Genomic DNA, 25,319 nt, shown 5'->3' with positions numbered 1-25,319 from the left:
ATTTACAACTTAAATTTATATTATATTTGAATTTAAATCCATGCAATAATTAATGGCATGCAAAACTATCATTCATACCGTTAATCATTGCATGGATTTAAATTCAAATATAATATAAATTCATGTTGTAAATTACGCAAATCGATAGAGAGAAAGTAGAGGAGAGAGAAAAAGTGTGGGAGACATTGAGGAGAAAGAAAAGAGAAAATTGTTTATTTTATTATGCAAATCTCCATTATTGGATGAGATTATAATCTAATGGTGTTGATAAAGTTAGGAAAAAGTAAGCAAAATAAGAGTATACAGGATAACCTATCCCGTGTAACAAATAAATTTGTCACTCACATGAAAAGTCTTGCAGCTCGGATGCGACTAATTTTACCACAATTAAGTTTGTTTTCGAGTGGATTCTGTTTTAAATTTGGCTATAAATAATCATAGGTTACATAATTCCCAGCCATTCCATTCGCACTTTCCTATAGATAATCACAAATCACAAACACTTTCCAGTGAATTTAGAATTTCTGAATCAAACTGCAAAAGTCATCCATGGAGTGGTTCCCATCGTTATTTCCTATTGTTGTGTGTTTTCAATTTTTGTTTTTTCATTTTCCATCATTTTCTTCTCCCCAGTCATTATGTTCTCCCGACCAGAGCTCTGCCTTGCTTCAATTCAAGAATTCCTTCACTATTAATCCGAAGACAGAAACATGGGAAAATGGGACGGATTGCTGCTCATGGGTTGGTGTCACGTGCGATACCATCTCTGGTCACGTGATTGGGCTCGACCTCAGCTACAGTGGGCTTCAAGGTATTATCCATCCTAACAATTCCCTTTTCAGCCTTTCTCATCTCCAAACACTCGACCTCAGCTACAGTGGGCTTCAAGGTATCATCCATCCTAACAGTTCCCTTTTTCGCCTTTCTCATCTCCAAACACTCAACCTCTCTTCCAATGATTTGGATGGCTCCCAACTCTCATCTCAGTTTGGAGGGTTAGTGAGTCTCACACACCTCAACTTGTCTCATTCTTTCTTCAAAGGTGAAATTCCTTCCCATATCTCACACCTTTCCAAATTAGTATCACTCGATCTCTCTGGAAATTATTATCTTTTAAAGTGGAAAGAAACCACTTGGAAGAGGCTGGTCCAAAATGCAACAGGTTTGAGGGAGCTTCTTTTGGATTACACAAATATGTCTTTAATTAAACCAAGCTCATTGTCTTTGCTGTCCAATCTGTCTTCCTCTTTGGTTACTCTTCATCTTGAGGAAACTGGGTTGAGCGGAAAGTTGACAAATGACATTCTCTGTTTGCCAAATCTCCATGAGCTAAGTATGTCTTATAATGACGATCTTACAGGCCAACTTCCAAAATTGAGTTGTAGTACTTCTCTCAGTGTCTTGGATCTTTCATGGTGTCAATTCCAAGGGACAATCCCTCCATATTTCTCTAACCTCACACATCTTACTTATCTCAGTCTCTCAGACAACAAGCTCAACTCTTCAATACCATCCTCACTTTTAACCATTCCACGTCTCACTCACTTGGATCTCAGCATTAACAATATTGGAGGTGAGCTGCCGTCATCACTTTCAAACCTTCAACATCTCACTCACTTGGATCTTTCATGGAATCAATTTAGTGGTCAAATCCCATCTTCATTGTTTGACTTAACTCAACTTTCTTTCTTGGATTGTTCTCATAATAAATTAGGAGGCCCTCTGCCCAACAAAATAATTGGGCTTTCAAACCTAACTCAATTAAGCTTAAATAACAACTTGCTAAATGGGACAATTCCTTCTTGGTGTTTCTCTTTGCCATCTTTGGTAGATTTATATCTGTCAAATAATCAGTTTGTTGGGCATATAAGTGCAATCTCATCATATTCCTTGCAGTCTCTATATTTGTGCAGCAACAAGCTACAAGGAAATATTCCTGAATCAATTTTCAATCTTGCAAACCTTACCGCCTTATGTCTATCATCAAACAACTTCAGTGGCCCTACCAATTTTCAAGTCTTCTCCAAGCTTCAAAATCTGCAAATTCTTCTTCTTTCGCAGAATAGTGTATTATCACTAAACTTCGAATCTAATGTCAATTACAGTTTCTCTCTCCTAGGAGAGTTGGGGTTATCTTCTATCAATCTGACTGAATTTCCCAAATTATCTGGAAAATTCCCGAGTTTGCTTTTTCTCAATCTGTCCAATAACAAACTTAGCGGAAGAATACCCAATTGGTTACATGATATGTATTCATTGACTATTTTGGACCTCTCTCAAAATCAGTTGACATCGCCAATGGATCAATTCTCAAGGAATTACGGGCTCGGATTCCTTGATCTTAGTTTCAATTTACTGAGTGGTGATATTCCATCTTCAATTTGCAATGCAAGTTCAATTGCGGTGCTCAACTTGTCCCACAACAAGCTGACAGGTATCATTCCACAGTGCCTTGCCAACTTATCATCCCTTCAAGTTTTGGATCTACAAATGAACAAAATTTCTGGCACTTTGCCAAGTACCTTTACAATGTGCTGGCTCCTTAAAACACTGAATCTCAATGGCAACCAAATACAAGGTATTTTGCCTAAATCTTTGTCCAACTGCATCGGACTGGAAGTTTTAAATCTTGGCAACAACCAAATAGAGGATACATTTCCCCATTGGCTTCAAACTCTGCCATATTTGAAATTACTGGTTTTGCGAGCCAATAAGTTACACGGTCCCTTTGCCAGTTTAAAGAGCAAGCATATGTTTCCCAGTTTGATTATTTTTGATATCTCATGCAATAACTTGAGCGGACCAATACCAAAAGCCTACGTAAAAAAATTTCAAGCCATGAAGATGAAGAATGTCGTTCAACCTCAAGTCCATAGCAGTTTGCAATATATGCAAACAGATTTTAGCCGTTTTGTTGACTTTGGTTCTGACGGTGTAGTGTATATTGATTCTATGACTAGTGAAAATCCCAACAATCCTCATAAATATTGATTTATCAGGAAACAAATTTGAAGGAGAGATTCCGAATGTTATTGGAGAGCTTCATGGACTCAAAGGGCTCAACCTTTCCCATAACTGTTAAGGAAACGTTAAATGTTACTTTAATGTGTTTAAAGATGTCAGTTATGGATAGTTTATGAGTCATAAGGTTAACATTTATCTTAGGAGTTTTGGTTTGAATTTGTCGGTTATGGAGTTTATGAGTCATGAGGGTTAGCATTAAGTTTAGAAGTTTTGAAAGGTTAAGAGTCAGTCGTTATGTTTTGTTATTAAGTTTGGTTTTAATTGTGGTTTATGGCTATTTAGTGTTGCAGTTTTAGAAAGGCAAACTATAGCCTATAAATAGTCTAGTATATTGTTTGAGAAATATAGAATTGAGAAGCAACGAAGTTTAGTAAAATATTTAACAGAAGTTTGTTCTCTTTCTCCACAAGTCCTCACAACATTCTTGAATAGTTGTTTTATTTGTTGATTTTGTATTTGAGCGATCCTACAAATTGGTATCAGAGCTTGGGCACGAGATGGAAGTGCCACTCTTCCATGGAGATAAGGATGAAGCAATAGATTGGCTTATCTGTTTGAAGGAACATTTTCGGAAAGAAAAAATCTGGACGGGGAACAAATGGCAGGTAGCCATGAGAAGACTCAGAGGAAGCGCAATCAAATGGTTCCGTACATGGAACTGCCGCGACTTTAATAATATGTGGAAGGATTTTCTAATGGCCTTCATAACAAAATACTTGTCTGGACGTTTTGATCTGATTAATGAAGAAGATGAAATCTTCAATGATGATGATGAAGATGAGGAGAATGATGCGGATGAAGAAGAGACCGAGATGGCGGAATCCGAGGTTGCCAACAGCAACGCATCCGCGGAGGAGATTGACGTGTCAGAACGCGTAAGAGACGACTCGGAGAAGAAGACGATGGAGATGACTGCGGTCGAAGGAGCCGAGATAGAAGATGAGGAGAACGAAGGAGCCGAGATCGAAGATGCTGCGGCTATGGGAGCCGAGATCGAAGACGCTGAGAGCGACGAGTCAATTCAAAAGCCGGATAGAGAGGATAAGGAAGAAGACGAGATGTCGAAGGAGCTTGAGAAGCCAGCAAAGGAACGAGAAACATGGAATCCGAGATGCTTGATGGAGACCGGCATGCAGGAGACCGCGAATCCGAGTTTTGTGTTGATAACCGGGATGGGGGAGATCCCGACTAAATCACTGAGTTCATGTTTTGGAGAAGAGCTCGACCCCGACGTGATGAGGTTGATGTCGGAGACCGACATAGGCGCGGTTCGGGTTGGAAGTCAGAAGTCGGAGACTACATTGAATTTATGGTGGAAGTGGAAGATGTCGACACCACCAAAAAGAGACCATTTCCCTGGAGGACGGTTGTCTGAGATTCTATCGATGAGGCGCATGGAAGCTGGACTTGTTGAAGAAGAACCCGGCGATAAAGAAACGAGAGCGAAAAAATGGAAGGTGCATTTGAAGAAAATGATGTGGTCTTGAAGAGAAAAAGAGGTTTTGTTGACAATACCAATGATGCAGAAATTGGGATTGGACGAGGAAATAAAATTGTGATCACAACTGATGAAGTGGCAAATGAAACTGAGAAGAATTTGGGTGACGAGAAACTTGCAGGTGAAGAAGATACAGCGAATGGAAACAAGGAAAGTCCTGCTAATGAAACTGAGAATATCAAATTGAAGAAGCCACCGGATAAAATAAAATATGTTCAGGAAAATAATTGCAGGGGAAATATTTTTTTTTTAGTTAATTAAGTTGGAAGGTGTTAGATGTTTTTTTGTTAGTGATCAAGATTGAAGAAAACAAGCGCGATCAGAAAGTTGAAGAAAAGCAAAAGCAACACGAAGAAAGAAAGAAGCATTTAAGTTTACGGGGGAGTTTTGTTAAGTAAACGTTAAATGTTACTTTAATGTGTTTAAAGATGTCAATTATGGATAGTTTATGAGTCATAAGTTTAACATTTATCTTAGGAGTTTTGGTTTGAATTTGTCGGTTATGGAGTTTATGAGTCATGAGGGTTAGCATTAAGTTTAGGAGTTTTGAAAGGTTAAGAGTCAGTCGTTATGTTTTGTTATTAAGTTTGGTTTTAATTGTGGTTTATGGCTATTTAGTGTTGCAGTTTTAGAAAGGCAAACTATAGCCTATAAATAGTCTAGTATATTGTTTGAGAAATATAGAATTGAGAAGCAACGAAGTTTAGTAAAATATTTAACAGAAGTTTGTTCTCTTTCTCCACAAGTCCTCACGACATTCTTGAATAGTTGTTTTATTTGTTGATTTTGTATTTGAGCGATCCTACAATAACAAACTGAATGGTTCTATTCCCAAATCCATGGGAAATTTGACAAACCTGGAATCATTGGATCTCTCTTCAAATATGCTCAGTGGTGGGATTCCTACAGAATTAGTCAATCTCAACTTTCTTGAAGTGTTGAATCTTTCTCAAAACCATCTTGTGGGAGAAATACCTCGAGGGAAACAGTTCAATACATTTTCGAATGATTCCTACGAGGGAAACTTGGCCTTATGTGGATCACCATTGTCAATAAATTGCAACAAGGACACTGAACAACATTCTCCACCTTCAGGGACCATTGAGAATGAAGAAAAGTTTGGATTTGGTTGGATGCCAGTGGCCATAGGATATGGATGTGGATTTGTATTTGGGGTGGGCTTGGGATGCTATCTGCTGTCAATAGGAAAGCCTCAATGGCTTGTGAGGATATTTGGAGTTCAGCCTATTCAAAGGGTGAAAAGAAGGACAAGGATGAGGACTCATGAAATAATGACTCAGTTAGTGTGGATGTCATAATCTCGTTGTGATTTTTTTTTTCCCTTTTATTTTATCTTTACCTTTTTTGTAAAATAAATTTGAGTGCCACAACCTTGTCACTCTTATTTGATGTAATTTGGGCTTGAGTTATAAACTTGTAGTATCAATGTATTATGTTTTGTCAGGATGAGCTAGCAGTGTGTATTATTTAAAAAAATTGCAAGTCTGCGCTTGTATGTTTGTGGCTATTGTTGTACATATGTAAGAATGTTGTCATACACCAAATTTATTTGGGTGTGTATCATCTCAATTTTCACTGATATTTAATTATCTGGGGATGAGCATCACCATCACAATTATATATAAGATTTTTTTATATAATTGTGGCAGTGGGTTGTTTAGTTCCGGGAGGGGGCAGCGAATTTGAGAGCGGAACTCTTTATTTCTTTTTCTTTTTCCTTCAACCAATTCCCCCCCTCCCGTTGCGGATTTGGTTTCCTTTTTTTTTCTTATTTGAATATTAAATTAAGGTTTGTTTTTTCTAAAGTTACTTTAGATAACTTTATCTAATGTTCATCGAAATGACGTCGTTTTGGGACGGAAATCATGATATTTTTGTAATTTTAATTTATTTCAGGGTTATAATAGTCTTTAGCATTATAATTTTTTAATTTTTCAACCTCAAAACGACGTCGTTTCGATGAACATTAGACAAAGTTGTCTAAAGTAACATCGGAAACTTTTTTCCCTTAAACTAAACAATAAGGTAAATAAACAAAATGTCGTGGCCATTGCCGGTGCTAAACAAGAAGTGAAGCAGTTTTCACCGAGGATCTTGATGATCGAAAAGTCTAGGGAACTACATGTGGAGGTACAACAGACCAATAAGAACACATCACGTCGGCTGCTATTGTATTGGAGAGAAAAAAAAATAAGTTTTGTACTTTACACTATGTAGTATTGATACTACATAGTTTAAATACCACCGTCGACCCAATGATTGGTGCGCCTGTAGTACAGAAGATGTGCTCCTCGGCAACTGTGAATCTTAAGAGGAAGAAGAAGACTATGGCAATTTTTTTGGGGTACATGGCAGTATCCAATAGTTACACACTTGAGGATTGGGGGGTTTTAATTGATTCAAGGACCTAATTCCTCGAACATAAGGAAGTGATGTAACATATGGACTGCCGGTGGAGTAATGGTTAATGCAGAAACTTGTCAAGCATGCTTGTTTTTGTTAGTTCACATTGTTTAAAATTGTTTAACCATGAATTTGTCAAGGTTGAATTTTGGAAAACATTCGGTGATCTTAACAACTTTTAGGCAAGTAGAGCATTTGAAGTTTATTATTTACTTGAAAGTCAAGTTGTATGCTGAAATATGAATTGGATTTTAGATCATGTTACCACATATCTTGATGAATAAGTTTTACCAATGATATGCTGTTGTCTGATTGAAAAGCACAAATTGATTTTTTTTTTATATGGTGCCATTGCAGGGAACACTTCGGTCTACGGAGCAGGGAGAGATGGTAGAGGCCAAGTTTGAGTTGCCACAGATAGCTGTTCCACAACTTGAAATATATACAACAGTAGTGCTATTTGCATGGACTCAAATCAGAGCTTGGCTTGGAGTTGGAGCAGGTATAAAAGGTTCTTGTGAGAAAGGTCACAGTGAAGAGCTAAAAGCCAAGCTCTGGATTTTTTTGATGTCCTAGGAGAGGTTTGGATTTTTCAGCATACACAGTAAATGACAGGGCCCACACTTTTACAAACAAAAAAAAAAAATTTAAAAAATTGAATCATGCATTTTGATGTCTCGCTAGCATAAGACCATACTTCTCTAGTGAAAGGAGAATTATAAAACCATTAGTTTATGGGTTATGTTTATCTCATTTTACATGAGATAAACATCTCTCCTACACACACAAAAAGGGTTGGGTCCCACCACTTTTTTTTCTCTCTCCTCTTACATGTGGGTCCCACTTATACTTTTGTTTCTACAACATAAGGTAATTCTTTTCCTACAACATAAGAAAAATATATCCCTTAGTTTATTGAATGAAATCTTATAAAAAACGAGGGCAATCTTACCTAAAAGAGTACTTGACGGTAGTTGTTATAGGTGTCTTTAGTGTTTCCTAATGATATAACAATATTTCATGATGTTACCTTAAACTAATGTTGGGAGTAATTTTTCGAAGAAAGAGTTATCGTTCTCGGGAAAAATGTTGAATTATTTTTCTTTGTATTTTTCTGAAATAAGGATTCTTGAATTGAAACTCAATTGTTTTTATGACAAGAAATTTTTTATAGTATTTATAAATTATTAAAAACTGATCTAAAAAGTAAAGAATTGGTTTGTCAAGATTAAAAGCTTCTTGGTACATCTCAAATCATTGGTGACCGAAAATATTTGCATTCCTGCAAAATCGTACATTGCTATAGCATCTTTATCTTAATTTCTGAGTTACTACGGCAAGTTTAGCTGAAGCTTTCCAGGTTCAACAATAAGATTCAAGAAAGGCTTTTCGTAAAGTTTCTTGATTCTTTATAGAAATTTTTATCAGAAAACACCTCTGATTATTGCTAACCAACAGGGTTCATTTAATACTTAACAAAAGTTCGTTTCTCAATTTCCTTTTGTTGAAATACTCAAGTCTCATTCCCATGAAGTTCTTGAGTTAAAAAGATAAAAGTATCAAACGAATGAAATAAAAGAAACAATAACAATGCACATCAAGAAATTTCACTCAATCATTTTGAATACCCAGAAAAAGAAAGGAATTAGAAACCCATTTTAAGAAACAGCGATTCAAAGATTAAAGAAAAATAAACATGCATTAAGAAATGGAATCAAAGTAAATCGTTCAAACCAAAGTACCAATTACTAAACTAAGACTAGAAAGATTTAAACTTCACTTGCATGCACCATTGATTCTTCCTTCCGACGAAGATACTTTGTCACTGCACTTCGAGCTCAAGAAGAAGAAGAATGCATTCAGTTTTCAACACAATCTCTCAACACTCAGAGTCTTCTAAAAACAAAACAGTAACGAAGATTGAAATTCTAAATTTAAAAAACTGTATTTTTTTTTACAACCAAAAAAAAATATCTAATAACTAAAAAAATTCTAAAAAAATTAGTAGTTGTCCTTCAAAGCTTTAATTCAATGGTTCTGAATTGTTCCTTCTTCCAAAAAATTTGATCCACGTGCCTTCTTCCAAAAAATACCTAAAAAAATGAATAATTACAATTATCAGCAAAATTTAAATTAACTTAGGCTTGGTTACTTCCTTTTTTGAATTGGGCCATATTTCATATTCTTTCAGCCCATTTTCCTGTAATTGTCAACCCAAAAAGATATAAAATAACATAAAATAATACAATAATTATATAAATAATTTAGTGCTAACAAAATACCCCAAACTTAAGTATTTGCTTGTCCTCAAGCAATCAAGAAAATATTAACTCAATGAGCACATTGTTAGCTATTGTCGTTCTTTCAGCATTCAGCTCATCATTCAAGCAATGAATTATGGTTTTGTAGTTCAATTCTTCATTTATCACATTACATGTTAACCATAGCATCAATCAACTATATTGTCTTTTAGTATCAATACCAACCAGCAGTCCAGTCCAAACTAAGTTTTTAGTTAAACAAACAACATACTATGTTACAATGCATATCAAGCAGTCACTATACATTCTCATATCAGTTCAATGCCATGCACTGAATTCCTCACAAGGCATTTTTTATTACTCATCTCTCTTATTTTTTTCACTAAGGACATTCACTCGTCATAAAATCTACATTGTTGTGCCTAACATACAATATTGCCTAGACACTTGATGTCTAGTGTGGCATTCCCATCAAAAGGGCTTTTAGGCTTGTAATGAGGCTGGGTTTGGATATTTGTTTTTCTGGACACTTGGCTAATTTTGGCTGGCCTTAAGTGTCTAATTAATCAACATCTAGCCTAGCAAAATATTGTCTAAGTAAGACAAAGGGAAGCTGCTTATTCTCTTTCTTCTTCTTTTTTACTTCCTTCCCTACTTGTTTTCTTTTTCCTTCCAGCCTTAACTTTTCACATTCATTTTCCTTTTCTTCTATTTTCTAATTTTTTTTAATACACAGGGGATTTTTTATTTTTCTTTCTGTTTTCTTTTTCCCCTTTTTATATCCTTTTTTTTACTTATCGTTTTCTTCTATCTTCCTGATCACCTTCTATATATTTTTTTTTACATAACCACTCTCTTCTAGCTGGCTTCCCTTTCCCTTACTTATTTTCTTGCATTGCAGCCTAGTGAGAATTAACCAAATACTAAGGCTTGCCTAAAAGGATGGATTGGGGGAGTTGGCTTTTGATATCATGGGTATATAAACAGAAAAGAAAAAGCTCAGGCTCAAATAAGAGATCATCAAGGGATTAAATTTAATCACAAAGGTAAGGCTTTTTGGCTTTAGGCTAAATAATTAGAAAAAAGTTCCCTTATCACATGGAAATAATCACACTAGTCGCCTAGGTGTAATATAAGTTAAGGACAACAAAGTAGAGTGACCACTCAACAAGAAAGTATATGTGTTTGTGTCCAAATCCTCACCAAGGTTTTTATTCAGTGATATAACATGAACTAAGCTGAGTCATGTTAGGACTGCTCTCATGAATTGTAACATAGATGATGCATGGCTAATTAACCAACTTAGAATGAAATAGACATAGAGCTAATAAGATATGCAAGATTAACATAGTTGAATTCATGATAATGGTTGTCACATGTATAGATAAATCAAAGAATTGTTACTGTTCAAGTTCAAAAACTTTCATATTTTTCATCCTTTCCTCATACTCAGCATGCAAAATTAATCAACAATGCATATGTACCATGTATACCACCCCAAACTTAAAATGCAGCTGTGGCCTCACAACAATTACAAAATTTTATATAATAGGGAGTGATATAAACAAAAGAGACATGTGAGATTGCAGAAAACATGATAATAGAACCTGGATGACCATGAAATGGTCAGTTGAGAAGGAGGAGTCTTAGTCTTCAAAAGAAGATTTTTCCACTTAAACTAGATCATTCTCTTTATGTCGCCTTATTCCTATCTGTCTGATCTGGTTTAGGTGCCATTATTCACTGAAACATGGATCAGTGAGAAAATAGAAAGGAAAGTGGCTACTAGCAAAGAAAAAGAAATAAACTCAGAAATATCACAAGAGATCAGCAGGAAGCAGTATTTGATATCCCTAAACAAAATTTAGCTCGTGATCAAATAGTTTGCTCAAAAAATGCAGCCAAGTGATATACCATAGCAGAAGCATATGACAGTAAATTTCAAGATCAATGGCTCTAAGCATATTTCACTATCCACAAACTCTGATGTCAAAATTCACATGATAATAACAAGCATCTCCAAAAAAAAAAAAAAATTGACCATAAGGAGCAATACACTGGAGTATATAAAAGAATGAACATAGAGTATGTTTTTAGAGGTGTTCAAATGCATAGCAATATATCAAATTCCTTAAATCCATTTGCTTTCCGAACCTTATCACTAATACATCAAGCACTTCAAAAATCCATCACACAGCCATCATACAAACATATTCCACCAATTACTTTTATGAACAGTAGTGAAAATTGGATATTAGAAACCATTATAGCCACACACTACAACTGTAAGAACCCGCACTGTTAATTAAGGAATTTGATTAATAAATTATGAGAAAATAGGAAATGATTCCATAATTGACCCTAATAATTATAATGAGGCTTTAATAATTATAGTAAGTGATTAAGAATGCTGAAAGTCGCTTTTCGAAAGAAAAGTGCAGATACCGGTTCTGCTAGTCGGTATAAATGTGTACCGAAAAAGTATCCCAGAAAATTATAATAAGTGCATGATAATTACTAGAATAATATGTAGGACTTGTAAAATGAGTTTCAAGTCCAAATAATGAGAACTGGTGCTAGAAACCGGTACTGGCTTTGAAAAGCGCGTACCGGAAAGGTGCTCTGAAAATTATAAGAAAAATATGATAATTCTTGTAAAATTGAGTAGGTTAAGAATTAAGAGTTTGGGATTAAAATGCTAAGCGTAGCAATTAAAGTTAATACTGTGCGTTTTAATTGAAAGTGGCTATATATACTCTAATCATTGGGCACAAAACCCTAGACCAGATTTCCTACGTGCCTCCATGTTCTGAAACACCTCCATCCACCCTTTGCCACCTTCTCCTCCATTGTGGTGAGCCAAGGAGCTTCCTTTCTCCTTGGTTTCTTCTCCTAATACCTTGGGGCTTGTGAGAGCTTGCTTGGTGTGAGAGTGTGATAACTCATATTTTGTTACACTTATTTATTACTCTTGGTTGGTATTTTTATGATTTATTTGAATTAAATAAAGGTCTTTTGGGTCAATTCACTATTCTAGATTTTAGTTGGGTTTAATTGATTTTCGTCATAATTTTCCAGATTTACACTACTTTTGTATTTTGCCCATATCTCACTCTACAGATGTCCGATTGACTCCGTTCTTGTTGCTCTTTGCAGCTAACAGATAGGGCTACATTCTCTATTTCAGCTACTGAAGCCCAATTCGGACGGGAAGAGGGTCTAAACTTGATCTAAAGATGACATGTTTTGCTGGAATTTTATTTTGACGTTTGGACTTGTAATTCACATTAGGACCCAATGTGTTTAGGGCCCAAGGCCATGTTTTATTTTATTGTTTTATTTTTTATTTAGCTTTTATTTTATCTTTGGGCTGAAGTGATGAAACCCTAGCCGTCCTGCGTGACGGCTATTTAAAGGGGACTCTAGGAAACCCTTGGGAGTCAGTTTTACAACATAAAAGTATTTTCTCTGAAGCGTTCTTCGCGTTCTTCATCTTTTTCTTCTTCTTCTTCTTATTTCAATTATGCTTACCTTAGCCATGCGAGGCTAAGAACCTTTTAATCAACCTAAGGGTAATGGATTCCATGGATTAGTCTTGAGGGTCTGTGTTTATTTCAAATCAGTTTTCGTTTCCCTTCCAAACTCAGATTGATATCGTGCGATCGTTGATATTCAATCTGAGGTTCGCGATTGCAATTATGGAAAGGGATTAATCATCAGATTTGATGATTAGGTTGATTGACCCTATGACCTTAAATCAAGCGGGTTGATACTCTGCGATTGTATGAGTAGAAGCATTGTCTTTGATCAAATGCTAAGCGATCGCTTAGAGAGGGTTGTCAATTGGAAATAAGGATTCTGATCCGATTGACAAATCAATCACGATTCTGATATTTTCTTATCCGAGGAAAGACGTCCATGGATCCCAAACCTTAGGTTGGTTATTTTTAATTACGAATTTTTATTCCAAATTTATATTCTGCCTCTTTAATTATTGAATCAAAATCTAAAACCCCCCTTTTAATTTTCTGTTCTCATAAGCGATTTTAACCAAAACAATTTCCTTGAGAGACGACTTAGGGTTTCCACTTTACTGCAAATTTTCTGAACCCTAATTAAAAAATAATTTTTAATTTGCGCGAGTTCGACAGCTCGTGTCAAATTTGGCGCCGTTGCCGGGGAAATTGCATCGGTCTAAATCGTTTCCTGATTCTTGATCATCTTCTTTTTCATCTTCATATTCTTTTTCTTTAATTTTTCGTTTTTGAACAAAAAAAAAAAGCAAAAAAAAAAAGCAAAAAAATAAAAAATAAATAAATAAAAAAAATTGGGGAAATCGGTAAAACTTCAGTTTGAGCGATTGGTTCCAGGACGTATCGGGTATTTCTGAACTTGTTCAACTTGCTCTGATCGCTCTGAAAATTGGTGAGCTGAAGGAGATGATCATCCCCCTCAAAAGTCGTGAGGCTTTGCCTCACGAATCAGGCCCTGGTTTTGCCAAATTCCTTTGTTTCTTATTTTATTTTATTTTTCGAAAAAAATTTATTTGATTTTTGAGTCCGTAAGGTCAATTAGAGTTTAGGAGAGTTGGTCCCATAGCATTCTGAGTTCATTTAGTATTTTTTTATAGATTTATTTTTGCTTCTGTTTGCTATGAATCCAATTTTTCACCCTACATATGTTTGTTCTTCCTTTCCAGACAGCGGTTTCCAAGTTGATCAGTCTGTTGCTGCAGTTTTTCCTGCAAAGCCACAATACCAGCAGATACAGCAGCAGCAAAACAATCCTTTCTCTAATGCATATAATCATGGCTGGAAAAATCATCCAAATCTCAATTGGAATCAGAACCAGCAAAGTGCACCATTCCAACAGAGGCAGCAGTTTGCACCTTCTCAACAGAGGCAAAATTTTCAACAATTTGCACCTCCACAGCCAATGCAGCAGCAAGCCAGTAGCGATGGTCCTTCTTTGGAGGATTTAGTGAAGCAGATGGCAACTATCAATCTGCAGTTCCAGCAGATTACTGAGTATTCCCTCCAGAATCTGCAAACACAGATTGGCCAGCTTGCAACGTTAATGAGTCAAAATCAACAAGCAAGTGGCAGCTCCCTTCTATCCCAAACAGTTCCAAATCCAAAAGGAAGCGGAAATGTGAGTGCTATTACTCTGCGGTCTGGCAAGCATATGGAGGAGCCAAACCACACTGCTGCTGAGTCATCTAAGGGAAGTGACACTAGCTCCAAGAAGCAGAGCACTGATACATCTGATCATCTTGTTTTCTGCATTGATGTTATAGATGAAGTTGTTGAGGATTTTTCTCCTGAATTCCTTACTGATTTTTCATCTATTCATGGTTCTGATTTCTGTGATTGTAGTGATAGTCAAGAGTGCATTGTGTGTGCTGAAATAGCATCACATCTTTCTGGTTTTAACGATGCACTTATTGATGAATCTGATTCTGAGTGTGAATCTGCACTTTCTGAATTGCCTGCTGATATTATTGATGATCCTAATTCTGTTTCTGAGAATTTGTTTACAGGCATTGCTGCTGACTTGTTTTCTGCAGAATTTGCACCACCAACTACACCTCTTCCATCCAGTGAGCAGCCTCCGAAATTGGAGTTGAAGGTTCTGCCCGACCACTTGAAATATGCATTTCTTGAGGAAAATGAGCAGTTACCTGTGATAGTGGCCAAGAACCTTCTACCTGAGCAGGAGGTAAAGCTTCTGACATTGCTGAAAGAAAATAAAAAGGCAATTGGATGGACTTTAGCAGATAATGTGGGAATCAGCCCTTCCATGTGCATGCACCGCATTTTACTTGAAGGTGTTAAACCAGTGAGGCAGAAATCAGGCTGTTTGATGCTGTTTATTCTCCTTAGGGAGTTCAGGGAGTTCTCTTCCCTCTTTTTCTTTTCTTTCTGTTATTTGCATTTTTATTTTTCTTTTCCTTTCTTTCTTTTAGTTTTTGACTTTTTCTTTTCTTTCTGTTATTTGCATTTTTATTTTTCTTTTCCTTTCTTTCTTTTAGTTTATGATTTTTTTCATAGGTAGATTTTCCTTTTCTTTCTGGTAATTATTGAGTGGTACATAGAGTAGACATAGATCACAGTGTTTGATAGCATAAATCTGTTGGGCTTTGATCTCGATTCTTGGATTACAACTACCTGTTGATTGATTCTGTGCTGTTGATTGCATGACTTGGTTTACCCTTGTGAGGTTTTGAGCCCGCATACATGGCATATCTTCTGGCCATGCTTTCTTTCTTGTGTGATTCTGCTCTTGATTGTTGTCCTCTAGAACTTGCTCTTATTCTTTTTGAAATTGCATTTTTCACTTGCATGCATGAATATGATTGAGGCATTCATTTCTTTCTTTACCCACTTTAGCCAGATAGCCATCCCTTACATTATTATCTCTTGATGAGCCCCTTTGAGCCTTTATAGCCTTTACTTCTTGAGCCACATTACAAGCCTAAGTGAAAAACCAATTAATTCCACACCCTAGAGATTTACTGAGCAATGGTTTTCACTGTGATGTTGTGTTTAAGTGTGGGGGTTTGCCCGAGGCGTGCAAAAGTTTAAGTTAGGGTTTCGAACCTGATGCTTGAAGAACTATGGACCAGAAGCTAACACCTAACCACTAGCAAACAGGGCGGTGAACGGCGACCCATAGATAGTTTCATGCTTCAAGGTACAATGGAGGAGCTGGGCTTACGGATATAGTACAAAGTCTTTTTTTTTTTTTTTTTTTACAAAAATCATTCATGCAACAGAAAGGGGGTTTCACTCGGTGTGTTGGTGATTAAGGTTCAGATGATAAGATAAGAACAAATCACTGATGAAACTAAAAAACGCAACCAGCAAACGATTTACCAGAATGACATATCAAGAACAAAAATTCAAAGGACAAATATTTAGAAATCAAATAGCCAAATGCAAACTACTGAAGAGGAGAAGAAAAGAAGTTGGAATATAAACAATAATACCTGAGTAGAAGAAATGAAGTTGAAGAGTGTATGAAAGCATGTTTGCAAATGCTAGCACTCAAGAAATTGCGCAAAAAAGAACTTCTGCAGAATGACCAAGTTAAAAGAGAAAGAATGAAAATCAGGCACGTTTATAAACTGGTAGTGGTAACCGCAATGGTTACGAATTGCAAAGGTCAGAGGCATTGCTGTTATTACACCCTAGAAAGTAATGATTAGATGACTGAAATGACTCATTCAATAAATGCGCATGAAATGCAAAAACGACACAAAATGGCTGCAGCACCATAATGCAGACGACAAGCACCACATGTCAAAATGAAATGATTGCTGACATAAAAGTTGCCAGAATCCTGAAAGGATCATCACATATGTAACAGGGATAATAAGAACCTGTAACAGGGATCTAGGAAATGGACACCCAGACATAAGGATGCCAAGCCGGGTTGCAGGAGCGATGTGCTTGGGGAAACTTGCCAGTTGGATCCTAACAACTCAAGTCCATCCATACCCGGTCAAAATAAATATATATAGTATCTCACTGATCGCATACTCAACCCGGCGAGATAAGGGGCAATGAAGTACTATTGCCCGTTCCAGAAATTTTGAAGCTCATAACATATGCGAAAGGAATTCACGAGAACTCGAGCATTCTCGACAAAAACTCGGATTGATGCAAAAAGAAATTCACCCCGGCAGCCCGGACACCCAGGCAGCCTGACTGAGGGGCAACTGTTATGGACCCATATAAGGGGCCCATTGATTGACAGGCCCAACAAGGGACAATCTAAGATTTAAATCAAGCATAACTATGGAAGGATATCCATGAAGGATACCACTCCTAATACGAAAAAAAATGATATATAGGCCTGGGCGGTATCAGAGGCACACCATCAGAGGCACTAAAGGTCCAGAATCTACTACCCACAGGTAAACCCTATAAATAAGAGGTAAAATCTACATGTACGTTATGCTCTCTATCTAATTGTTATTCTATCACTGAGCGCACACACACCCCCTTGGCAAAGTCGTTATCGTTTTCTTGTGCACAGTGATCTGCTTGACTCAAGGGTATATCCTCCATAAATACCTTAGAGCGGACACTAGATCCAAGATCAACATATTAGTCCACTAGCCTAGAAAAAGTAACATCCAAGATCAATGGTCATAATTATATGTCAAAATTTATAGAAAAAGTAACATCAAAATTTAATTTCTAATTGTTGACTAGTAATTGCTAACTCTTAATTTGTCATTGAATTAATGATTAAGATTTATATGACCTACATGTCAAAGGTAAACATGAGAGAATTGATACTTTTTTTAAATCTTTTTCTTTTTTTATTAAATAAAATAACAAATAATAAACTCTCGTATTTGTTTTTAAGCCTTTATAATTAGGTAACTTTTTTAATTTTATAATTTAATTAAATTTTAAACAGTCTAATATAATTTAAAAACTTTTAAAAGGATTTTTTTGTTTCTAGTTTTTTTTTAATTTAACAAAGTTTTCAATTAAATATTACTAATTATAAAATTATAATTAAGTTTTAAAAACCAACAATAACAATACAAAATAGCTTCTATAATTATAAATATCCCTTATACTTTTTATGCAACTATCATTCTTTCCTTTGACGGTTACATGTTGATTATCCGTTCCATTAGTTTTATTTTCTACAGAAAACTAGAAAAATAGGAATGTCACTTATGTGAGAATTGTTTATAAAAAAAAGGATACATTTATGTTATTGCTATATAATTTAAGCCAACAAAATGTCAAACAATTAGGCAACAACTTCTAGAGTTCTGGTTTTTTTTTGTTATGGGATTATTGAGAGAATCAAGCAAAATGATTATGTTAGAAACATTTACATGTAGCTAAAACAATTATTTCACCAGAAATAATAACATTTACAAAAAATTTATCATCTTAGGAATTTTTTTTATTTTTATATTAAAAACAGATGTTATATTTTTAACGATCATTTACACACTTATTGATATAAACTGATATTCAGTACAATATGAATATGTCAATAAAATAAGAAACATTTGGTAATTATCAAAACACGAATTTGGATTGAAATAAAAAATTTTAAACATGATACAAATTCTAATATTATGGAGTAATACAAAAAAACAATCATCAAATTATCATCTTCTCCACCTTCATGATGTTTAAATGAAAGTAAGCAAGCACCTAGGATTACAAGGTTTATTCATAACAGTTGGGAGACATGGTTTCATAATATCTTGGGTGACATATATTTAACCAAATTAAATAGATTAGAAAGCATCACATAATTTTACAATCAACAATACACAAAGGAACACACAGATTGCACGACTCACATAAGGATTACATAGTTTCGTAACAATAAGGAGACAAACGCGGTTTAACCATAATCTCAAGTGGAGAAGCTTTGACATTGCTCAATCCAAAGGATTCAGTCATGTCAATAGGTTCAGAAGATGGGTTCAAGATTTCAAAGGAATGCAAAAAACTGGCCAGAGTTAAATGAACAATGTGTAGGCCAAAGGATAATCCAGGACACATCCTTCTACCACTTCCAAATGATAACAACTCAAAATGATGACCCCTAACATCAATATCTTTATGAGTTGTAAGAAACCTTTCTGGTTTGAATTCCAATGGATCTGACCACACATTAGGGTCAGTGTGAATCTTCCAAAGATTTGTGATTAATCGAGTTCCCTTTTTGACATCATAGCCACCCAATGTGCAATTGTTTATGAATTCACGAGAGGACCTGGTGGATACAATCTTAGTGTTTCTTTGACTATAGCTTGAAGATATATTAGGTTACTTACATCTGACTCACTAACACTTCTCTCTTTCCCAACTTGTGTGTCAAGTTCTGCTTTTGCCTTTTCCAATATAAGGGGATTTCTCAATATCAAAGATAATGCCCATGTAAGAGTAGCACTGCTTGTGTCAGTTCCTCCCGCAATTAATGTCTGCAAATTTAGTACAAATTTCGTAAGAAAAACATTCCAATTATCTTCAGGAAACTTTATATTAATGCAGGTTTAACTAGAAATAATAGACTCAGCTTTTGTAAAGCAAGAAATAAAGCAAACAGACATGTTATTTGCACGTTAAAATAATTTGTTGTAATTTTCACACCGCTTGAATCTCTCTCATTTTATTCTTTATTAGTTTAGTATTAACACTAGAGTTTAAAATGCTTGGAGGGAACAAAGAATATTTAGCTGGGATGCAAATAATTGTATGAGTAAATATCTTTTTTGATTCTTGGCAAATTTCACGATACTCGTTTTAGTCTCAACCAAATAAAAAGGCTATTCGTGGTCCCAAAAAATTCAAAATGAACCCATTTAGTTGAAATTGTGGTCCCTCACAAATTCAAAAAAGACCTATATTAGTCCCTCAAAAGGACTAAAATGGGTCCACTTTTAATTTTTTAAGGACCACGAATAGCCTTTTTATTTGTTAGATACTAAAGCGGACATCGTAAAATTTGCTGACGACCAAAAAAGGTATTTACTCTAATTGTATCTACGAAATGAAGAATGAAATAGCTGACAATGAGAAGTGTACTATCTTAAACCAATCGTCCAATGGTATGAATATTAGAAGTGTGTGTACATTTGGAGATGATAAATGCTCTAGGGCTCAGATATGCAATATGATGAAGATCGTCTCCCGTGGATCACTATTATATAAATCTTTAATCCACTATGTATTAAGGGCTAAATTAAGCAATTAATTAATTTAATTGAGTCAAAACATATGAAAATCTTAATTTATTTATTGATTTATTCTCAGGATTACTTTCATAAAATTTAAAAAAAAAATTCTGATTAAAAAATACCTAGACTGCAAAGGAAGTAACAAGAAGAGGAATTGGTGTTGGAGCTTTTAGCGCCAATCTCTCTCACAAGATGACCCTAGAAGCACCAAATTCTTTTAATTGTTCGCGCTGTGAGTAAAGTCAATTCAAGTAGCACATTTTGAACCAAATTCTCTCACAAGATGGCGCTTTAAATGCCAAGAGTCTTCTTTTAGTTATTTTGCGCCACTATTGCCACGTCCTCAAGCTTGATTTCTTTTGAATCTTGAATCAAATAACTGGATCACAATTCTTGTTGAAGATTTAATTGGAGATTTTAAATGAAAATTTCTCTTCACTATAAAGGGAAATATTTTGGAAACAAAAGCATTATTCTGGCAAGAGAGATATTCGAGCACAAAGGCAGAGAGCGACAAGCGGAACTCAGAGATTAGAGACGGTGAATGAATTGAAAGAGGATCGAAGCGAAAATGTGGAGATTCAACATCGTTTTTCATCGAAGAATTTAGTTTAATTGTCTTTTATTTTCTTTTGACATTTTGTTAAAGTCAGATATATATACGTCTGGCTAATTTTCTTGATAGTTAGGGATATGAATCCAATGATTACTTTTATGATGATTTAAATTAATTTTCAATTAAACTTTGTCTCAGTTGTTATATATTTATCCTGATTTATTTTTTCAAATTTCTTATGACTTGATCAACCATATAAGAATAAAAAGGGTAAAATTCTAAATAGAAATATTTAGAATTTTAACCGAACTAGGATAAATATCAATTTTTGCTTGTTCTATACATAAACTGGTGAGAGTTGCAGACATGTGAAATTCATCGCGTTTAAGACTTAATCTAAAAAAGGTCTCTAAGAAATTAGGATTCTAATTAGTTTAAATAACTAAGACAGTAGAAATTTAACTAATTAATAATTAGATGATGAATCCTATGATAACAAGAGGGTTAGAATCTTAGTGAAATAATTTAATTCACTTAAGGGAAATAAGAGATGAAGTAGACCTTAACTGTCTTTTTCTTCTCGATCTTAAAACTCAATTCTTGATTTCAAACTTGTCTTTTAATTAATTTTACTATTCTGGTATATATAAGGCCCCCAGAGGGACGATTGTGGAGATGGAAAGTGGCCATAAAGCGGTTATCTTACTAATGGCTATATATGATGATGGGTTGCAAACCCATGTTACGGGTTTGTCGGCTCACGATATGGCCGATGGTGGCTTCCTTAGACAGAAGCTCCAACCTAGTATCGGGTTGGACTAGAGAGCCCAAGTGTCACCCGGTATTCTCCGCAAACAAAAAAAAACTATGACGTTAGGGCGTTTGGTAAAGGAGATATTTTTTTTTACAAAAAAAAAAATGATTTCCGAGAATATGGTGGAAATTTTTTTTCCAGGATAAGTTACAAAAAAGTGTTTGCTATGTCAAATTTTTTCCAAAAAACTGAGGTAATTTTAGTGATTCTATATTTGGTTGATTGTAAAATATTGATCACAATCTGAACCGAAATGAAAAAATTTCAAAAGAGTGAGCAATTCCAATGTAGAAAGCATTTAAAAGAGCTGAGTAATTCCAATGTACAAATAAGTGGGACATTGAATGAGTTGTCTGCCACCATAAATGACTAACTTAGTTTTCTATTGATTTTTTATTTCGATTTTACAAGAAATTATTATTTATTTAATTTTTTATTTTCAAATCCTTTCCCAACATTACAATTTGAAATTTAAAATTGAAATCGAAAATATGAAATCAGTTCAGAAATCAAATTCCAAAAGAGTGAGGAAATACACAGAAGAATTATCATTAAAAATCTTGTTCCTCTATGATTTCAACTTTCAAGGAATGAGAAGAAAATCAAAATGGAGAGTAAATGCGCATTTCCCTTTTTATTTCATTTGATAGCGGCTATCTCCTGATGTCAACCGGCCATTAGTGTTAACATTATTTGCAATAACCGCATTGGGCTGTTTTTTCTTGGACCGAGCACGCTTATTCTGGAACCAATTACAGACATTTTTCTCCGAAATATTTCCATGATTGGCGAGTTCCGCAGTAATCTCGTTTATCCTTTTCCTGTCTGGATTCGGTGTCACCTGCTTAAATATTTTCTCCATCATCTGGAGCTGCTCAGTTGTTGGAGTCCACCTCGGCTTCATGTTAAATATTCCCTTTGATGTGTCTCCTCCATACATATTTACCAGCTTAACCACCTCTGACGTCACTAAAAACACCACACCCATTTGTTTCAATATATTTGTTACAACCGCCTCAGACCAGTGTAACAAACTCTTAACAGAAACAACCCTAACACATTCTAACCGTTTACAGTTACACGGTTAGAATGTAAACGGTTAGAATGGGTAACTTACTATAACAAAAAAATTTATTACGGTGAATAATAAGTGATAAAAAAAAATTGTGATAAATGATGAATGGAAGAAAATAGGGAATGACCTTGAGGAGGAGCTTGGCGAGCGGTACGATGTGCCCTGTACTTCTCAGCGAGTTGTTTAGAGAGGGTTTCATAAGCAGCAATTTGTAACGTCAGAATCTCGATTTGTTTTTGGGTCATGGAGACATTCCCGCGCATCATCGTTGCTGCGTTGTTCACGTTGTGGTTCGAATGCTGCTCCTGAAATCCCATGCCGTTCCACATCTCTTCAATATTTCAATTTTTTTTCATTACAAAAAAGAAAACACTACTTATCATGAGAAAACATGAATGAAAATAATGAACGAAGTTAAAATTAACAAAGAAGAAACCGTTCTTACCGGTGGGGGCTTCTGTTAGCACTTAGCAAGCAGCAACTAGATGCTGTGTCCGCTACGTAAGATTATCAAGGACATGGTTAGGGCTTGTTATAGTCCAAACTCCACAGGAATGTTCTTGTCCAAGACAATATATATATATATATATACTTGCAGCTTTAAAATTATTTTGTGAAGATTATGAATTGATTCTATATTATTCTTTTTTTTTTTGTAAAATATATATATATTACGGATGATTTCATTGCATGATAGTACCAAACCTCGAAATCTAGCTACTTTCTTTTTATCATTATGAAATTTTTTACATCATTTTTCAAACAAAGACAACGTTGTTGTTTATAAAAATAAATCTTTTTATTTTAAGATATTATATTTAATTTGAAAATACAAATTAAATTGTCCGATCAAATTTGGAAATCAAATTTAATTATGAAATTAAACTTTGTTTCCTTTCTTACCACTAATAATAACAATAGCGCTCTCTCATTCTTACCTTCAATTACTCCCTATTTCGAGCTCCCTCACACTTAAAACTAACTTAGAAATTCGAGGAGAGATTAAGAACTTATTAGTCATTTAAAATAGTTTGATTGTCTTATGGTCAGATTTAATCTTGAGAAATTAAACTTGATTATAAGAATGATTGACTATGATTGTATAATATTTTTCCTTTCTTAGTTTAATTTGAAATTTAAAATTTAAATCCAAAATTTGAAATCAATTTAGAATTCGAATTTCAAAAGAGAGAGCAATTCCAATGTAGAAATCATTTAAAAGAGCTGAGTAATTTCAATGTACAAATAAGTGGGACATTGAATGAGTTGTCTGCCACCATAAATGACTAACTTAGTTTTCTATTGATTTCTTATTTTGATTTTTAAAAGAAATTATTATTTATTTAATTTTTTATTTTCAAATCCTTTCCCAACATTACAATTTGAAATTTAAAAATGAAATCCAAAATATGAAATCAATTCAGAATTCGAATTTCAAAAGAGTGAGGAAATACACAGAAGAATTATCATTAAAAATCTTGTTCCTCTATGATTTCAACTTTCAAGGAATGAGAAGAAAATCGAAATGGAGAGTAAATGCGCATTTCCCCTTTTATTTCATTGGATAGCGGCTATCTCCTGATGTCAACCGGCCATTAGTGTTAACATTATTTGCAATAACCGCATTGGGCTGTTTTTTCTTGGACCGAGCACGCTTATTCTGGAACCAATTACAAACATTTTTCTCCGAAATATTTCCATGATTGGCGAGTTCCGCAGTAATCTCGTTTATCATTTTCCTGTCTGGATTCGGTGTCACCTGCTTAAATTTTTTCTCCATGATCGGAAGCTGCTCAGTTGTTGGAGTCCACCTCGGCTTCATGTTAAATATTCCCTTTGATGTGTCTCCTCCATACATATTTACCGGCTTAACCACCTCTGACGTCACTGAAAACACCACACCCATTTGTTTCAGTATATTTGTTACAACCGCCTCAGACCAGTGTAACAAACTCTTAACAGAAACAGCCCTAACACATTCTAACCGTTTACAGTTACACGGTTAGAATGTAAACGGTTAGAATGGGTAACTTACTATAACAAAAAAATTTATTACGGTGAATAATAAGTGATAAAAAAATAAAATTGTGAAAAAAGATGAATGGAAGAAAATAGGGAATGACCTTGAGGAGGAGCTTGGCGAGCGGCACGGTGTGCCCTGTACTTCTCAGCGAGTTGTTCAGAGAGGGTTTCGTAAGTAGCAATTTGTATCCTCAGAGTCTCGATTTGTTTTTGGGTCATGGAGACATTCTCGCGCATCATCGTTGTTGCGTTGTTCGCGTTGTGGTTCGAATGCTGCTCCTGAAATCCCATGCCGTTCGACATCTCTTCAATATTTCAATTTTTTTTCATTACAAAAAAGAAAACAGTACTGATCATGAGAAAACATGAATGAAAATAATGAACGAAGTTAAAATTAACAAAGAAGAAACCGTTCTTACCGGTGGGGGCTTCTGTTAGCACTTAGAAGGCAACAACTAGATGCTGTGTCTGCTACGTAAGATTATCAAGGACATGGTTAGGGCTTGTTATAGTCCAAACTCCACAGGAATGTTCTTGTCCAAGACAATATATATATATATATATATATATATATATATATATATATATATATATATATATATACTTGCAGCTTTAAAATTATTTTGTGAAGATTATGAATTGATTCTATATTATTCTTTACCAAACCTCGAAATCTAGCTACTTTCTTTTTATCATTATGAAATTTTTTACATCATATTTCAAACAAAGACAACGTTGTTGTTTATAAAAATAAATCTTTTTATTTTAAGATATTATTTTTAATTTGAAAATACAAATTAAATTGTCCGATCAAATTTGGAAATCAAATTTAATTATGAAATTAAACTTTGTTTCCTTTCTTACCACTAATAATAACAATAGCGCTCTCTCATTCTTACCTTCATTTACTCCCTATTTC

At 34.8% G+C, this 25,319-nt stretch overlaps 1 protein-coding gene and 2 pseudogenes across 1 annotated transcript; 1 reads left to right on the top strand and 2 right to left on the bottom strand.

The window, feature by feature from the left end:
* The first annotated feature begins 477 nt into the window (after positions 1-477).
* On the top strand, positions 478-5,989 carry LOC133308911 (receptor-like protein 7; annotated as a pseudogene).
* Positions 5,990-18,392: 12,403 nt separating this feature from the next.
* Positions 18,393-22,695, bottom strand: LOC133308897 (cytochrome P450 82A4-like; annotated as a pseudogene).
* Positions 22,696-23,930: 1,235 nt separating this feature from the next.
* LOC133308912 (putative WUSCHEL-related homeobox 10) lies at positions 23,931-24,703 on the bottom strand. Its single transcript, XM_061509649.1, has 2 exons — positions 24,502-24,703; positions 23,931-24,358 (listed from the first exon to the last, which is right to left on the bottom strand). The coding sequence occupies exons 1-2, from the start codon at positions 24,701-24,703 to the stop codon at positions 23,931-23,933; spliced, it is 630 nt and encodes a 209-aa protein (XP_061365633.1).
* Positions 24,704-25,319: the final 616 nt, after the last annotated feature.

Source organism: Gastrolobium bilobum, unplaced genomic scaffold (assembly GCF_033153095.1).
Source record: "Gastrolobium bilobum isolate Gb01-03AN ecotype WA unplaced genomic scaffold, APGP_CSIRO_Gbil_v1 utg5203, whole genome shotgun sequence".
Taxonomy (NCBI): domain Eukaryota; kingdom Viridiplantae; phylum Streptophyta; class Magnoliopsida; order Fabales; family Fabaceae; genus Gastrolobium; species Gastrolobium bilobum.
The sequence above is the reverse complement of the archived record's forward strand: the minus strand, read 5'-3'. Positions and strand labels throughout refer to the sequence as shown.

Bases quoted from the DNA above. Each gene is read 5' to 3' on its own strand.
- LOC133308912 (XM_061509649.1), bottom strand. From the start codon at position 24,703: ATGTCGAACGGCATGGGATTTCAGGAGCAGCATTCGAACCACAACGCG. The intron at 24,359-24,501 runs GTCATTCCCTAT...GTAAACGGTTAG, and splicing joins TCGCCAAGCTCCTCCTCAAG to AATGTGTTAGGGCTGTTTCT.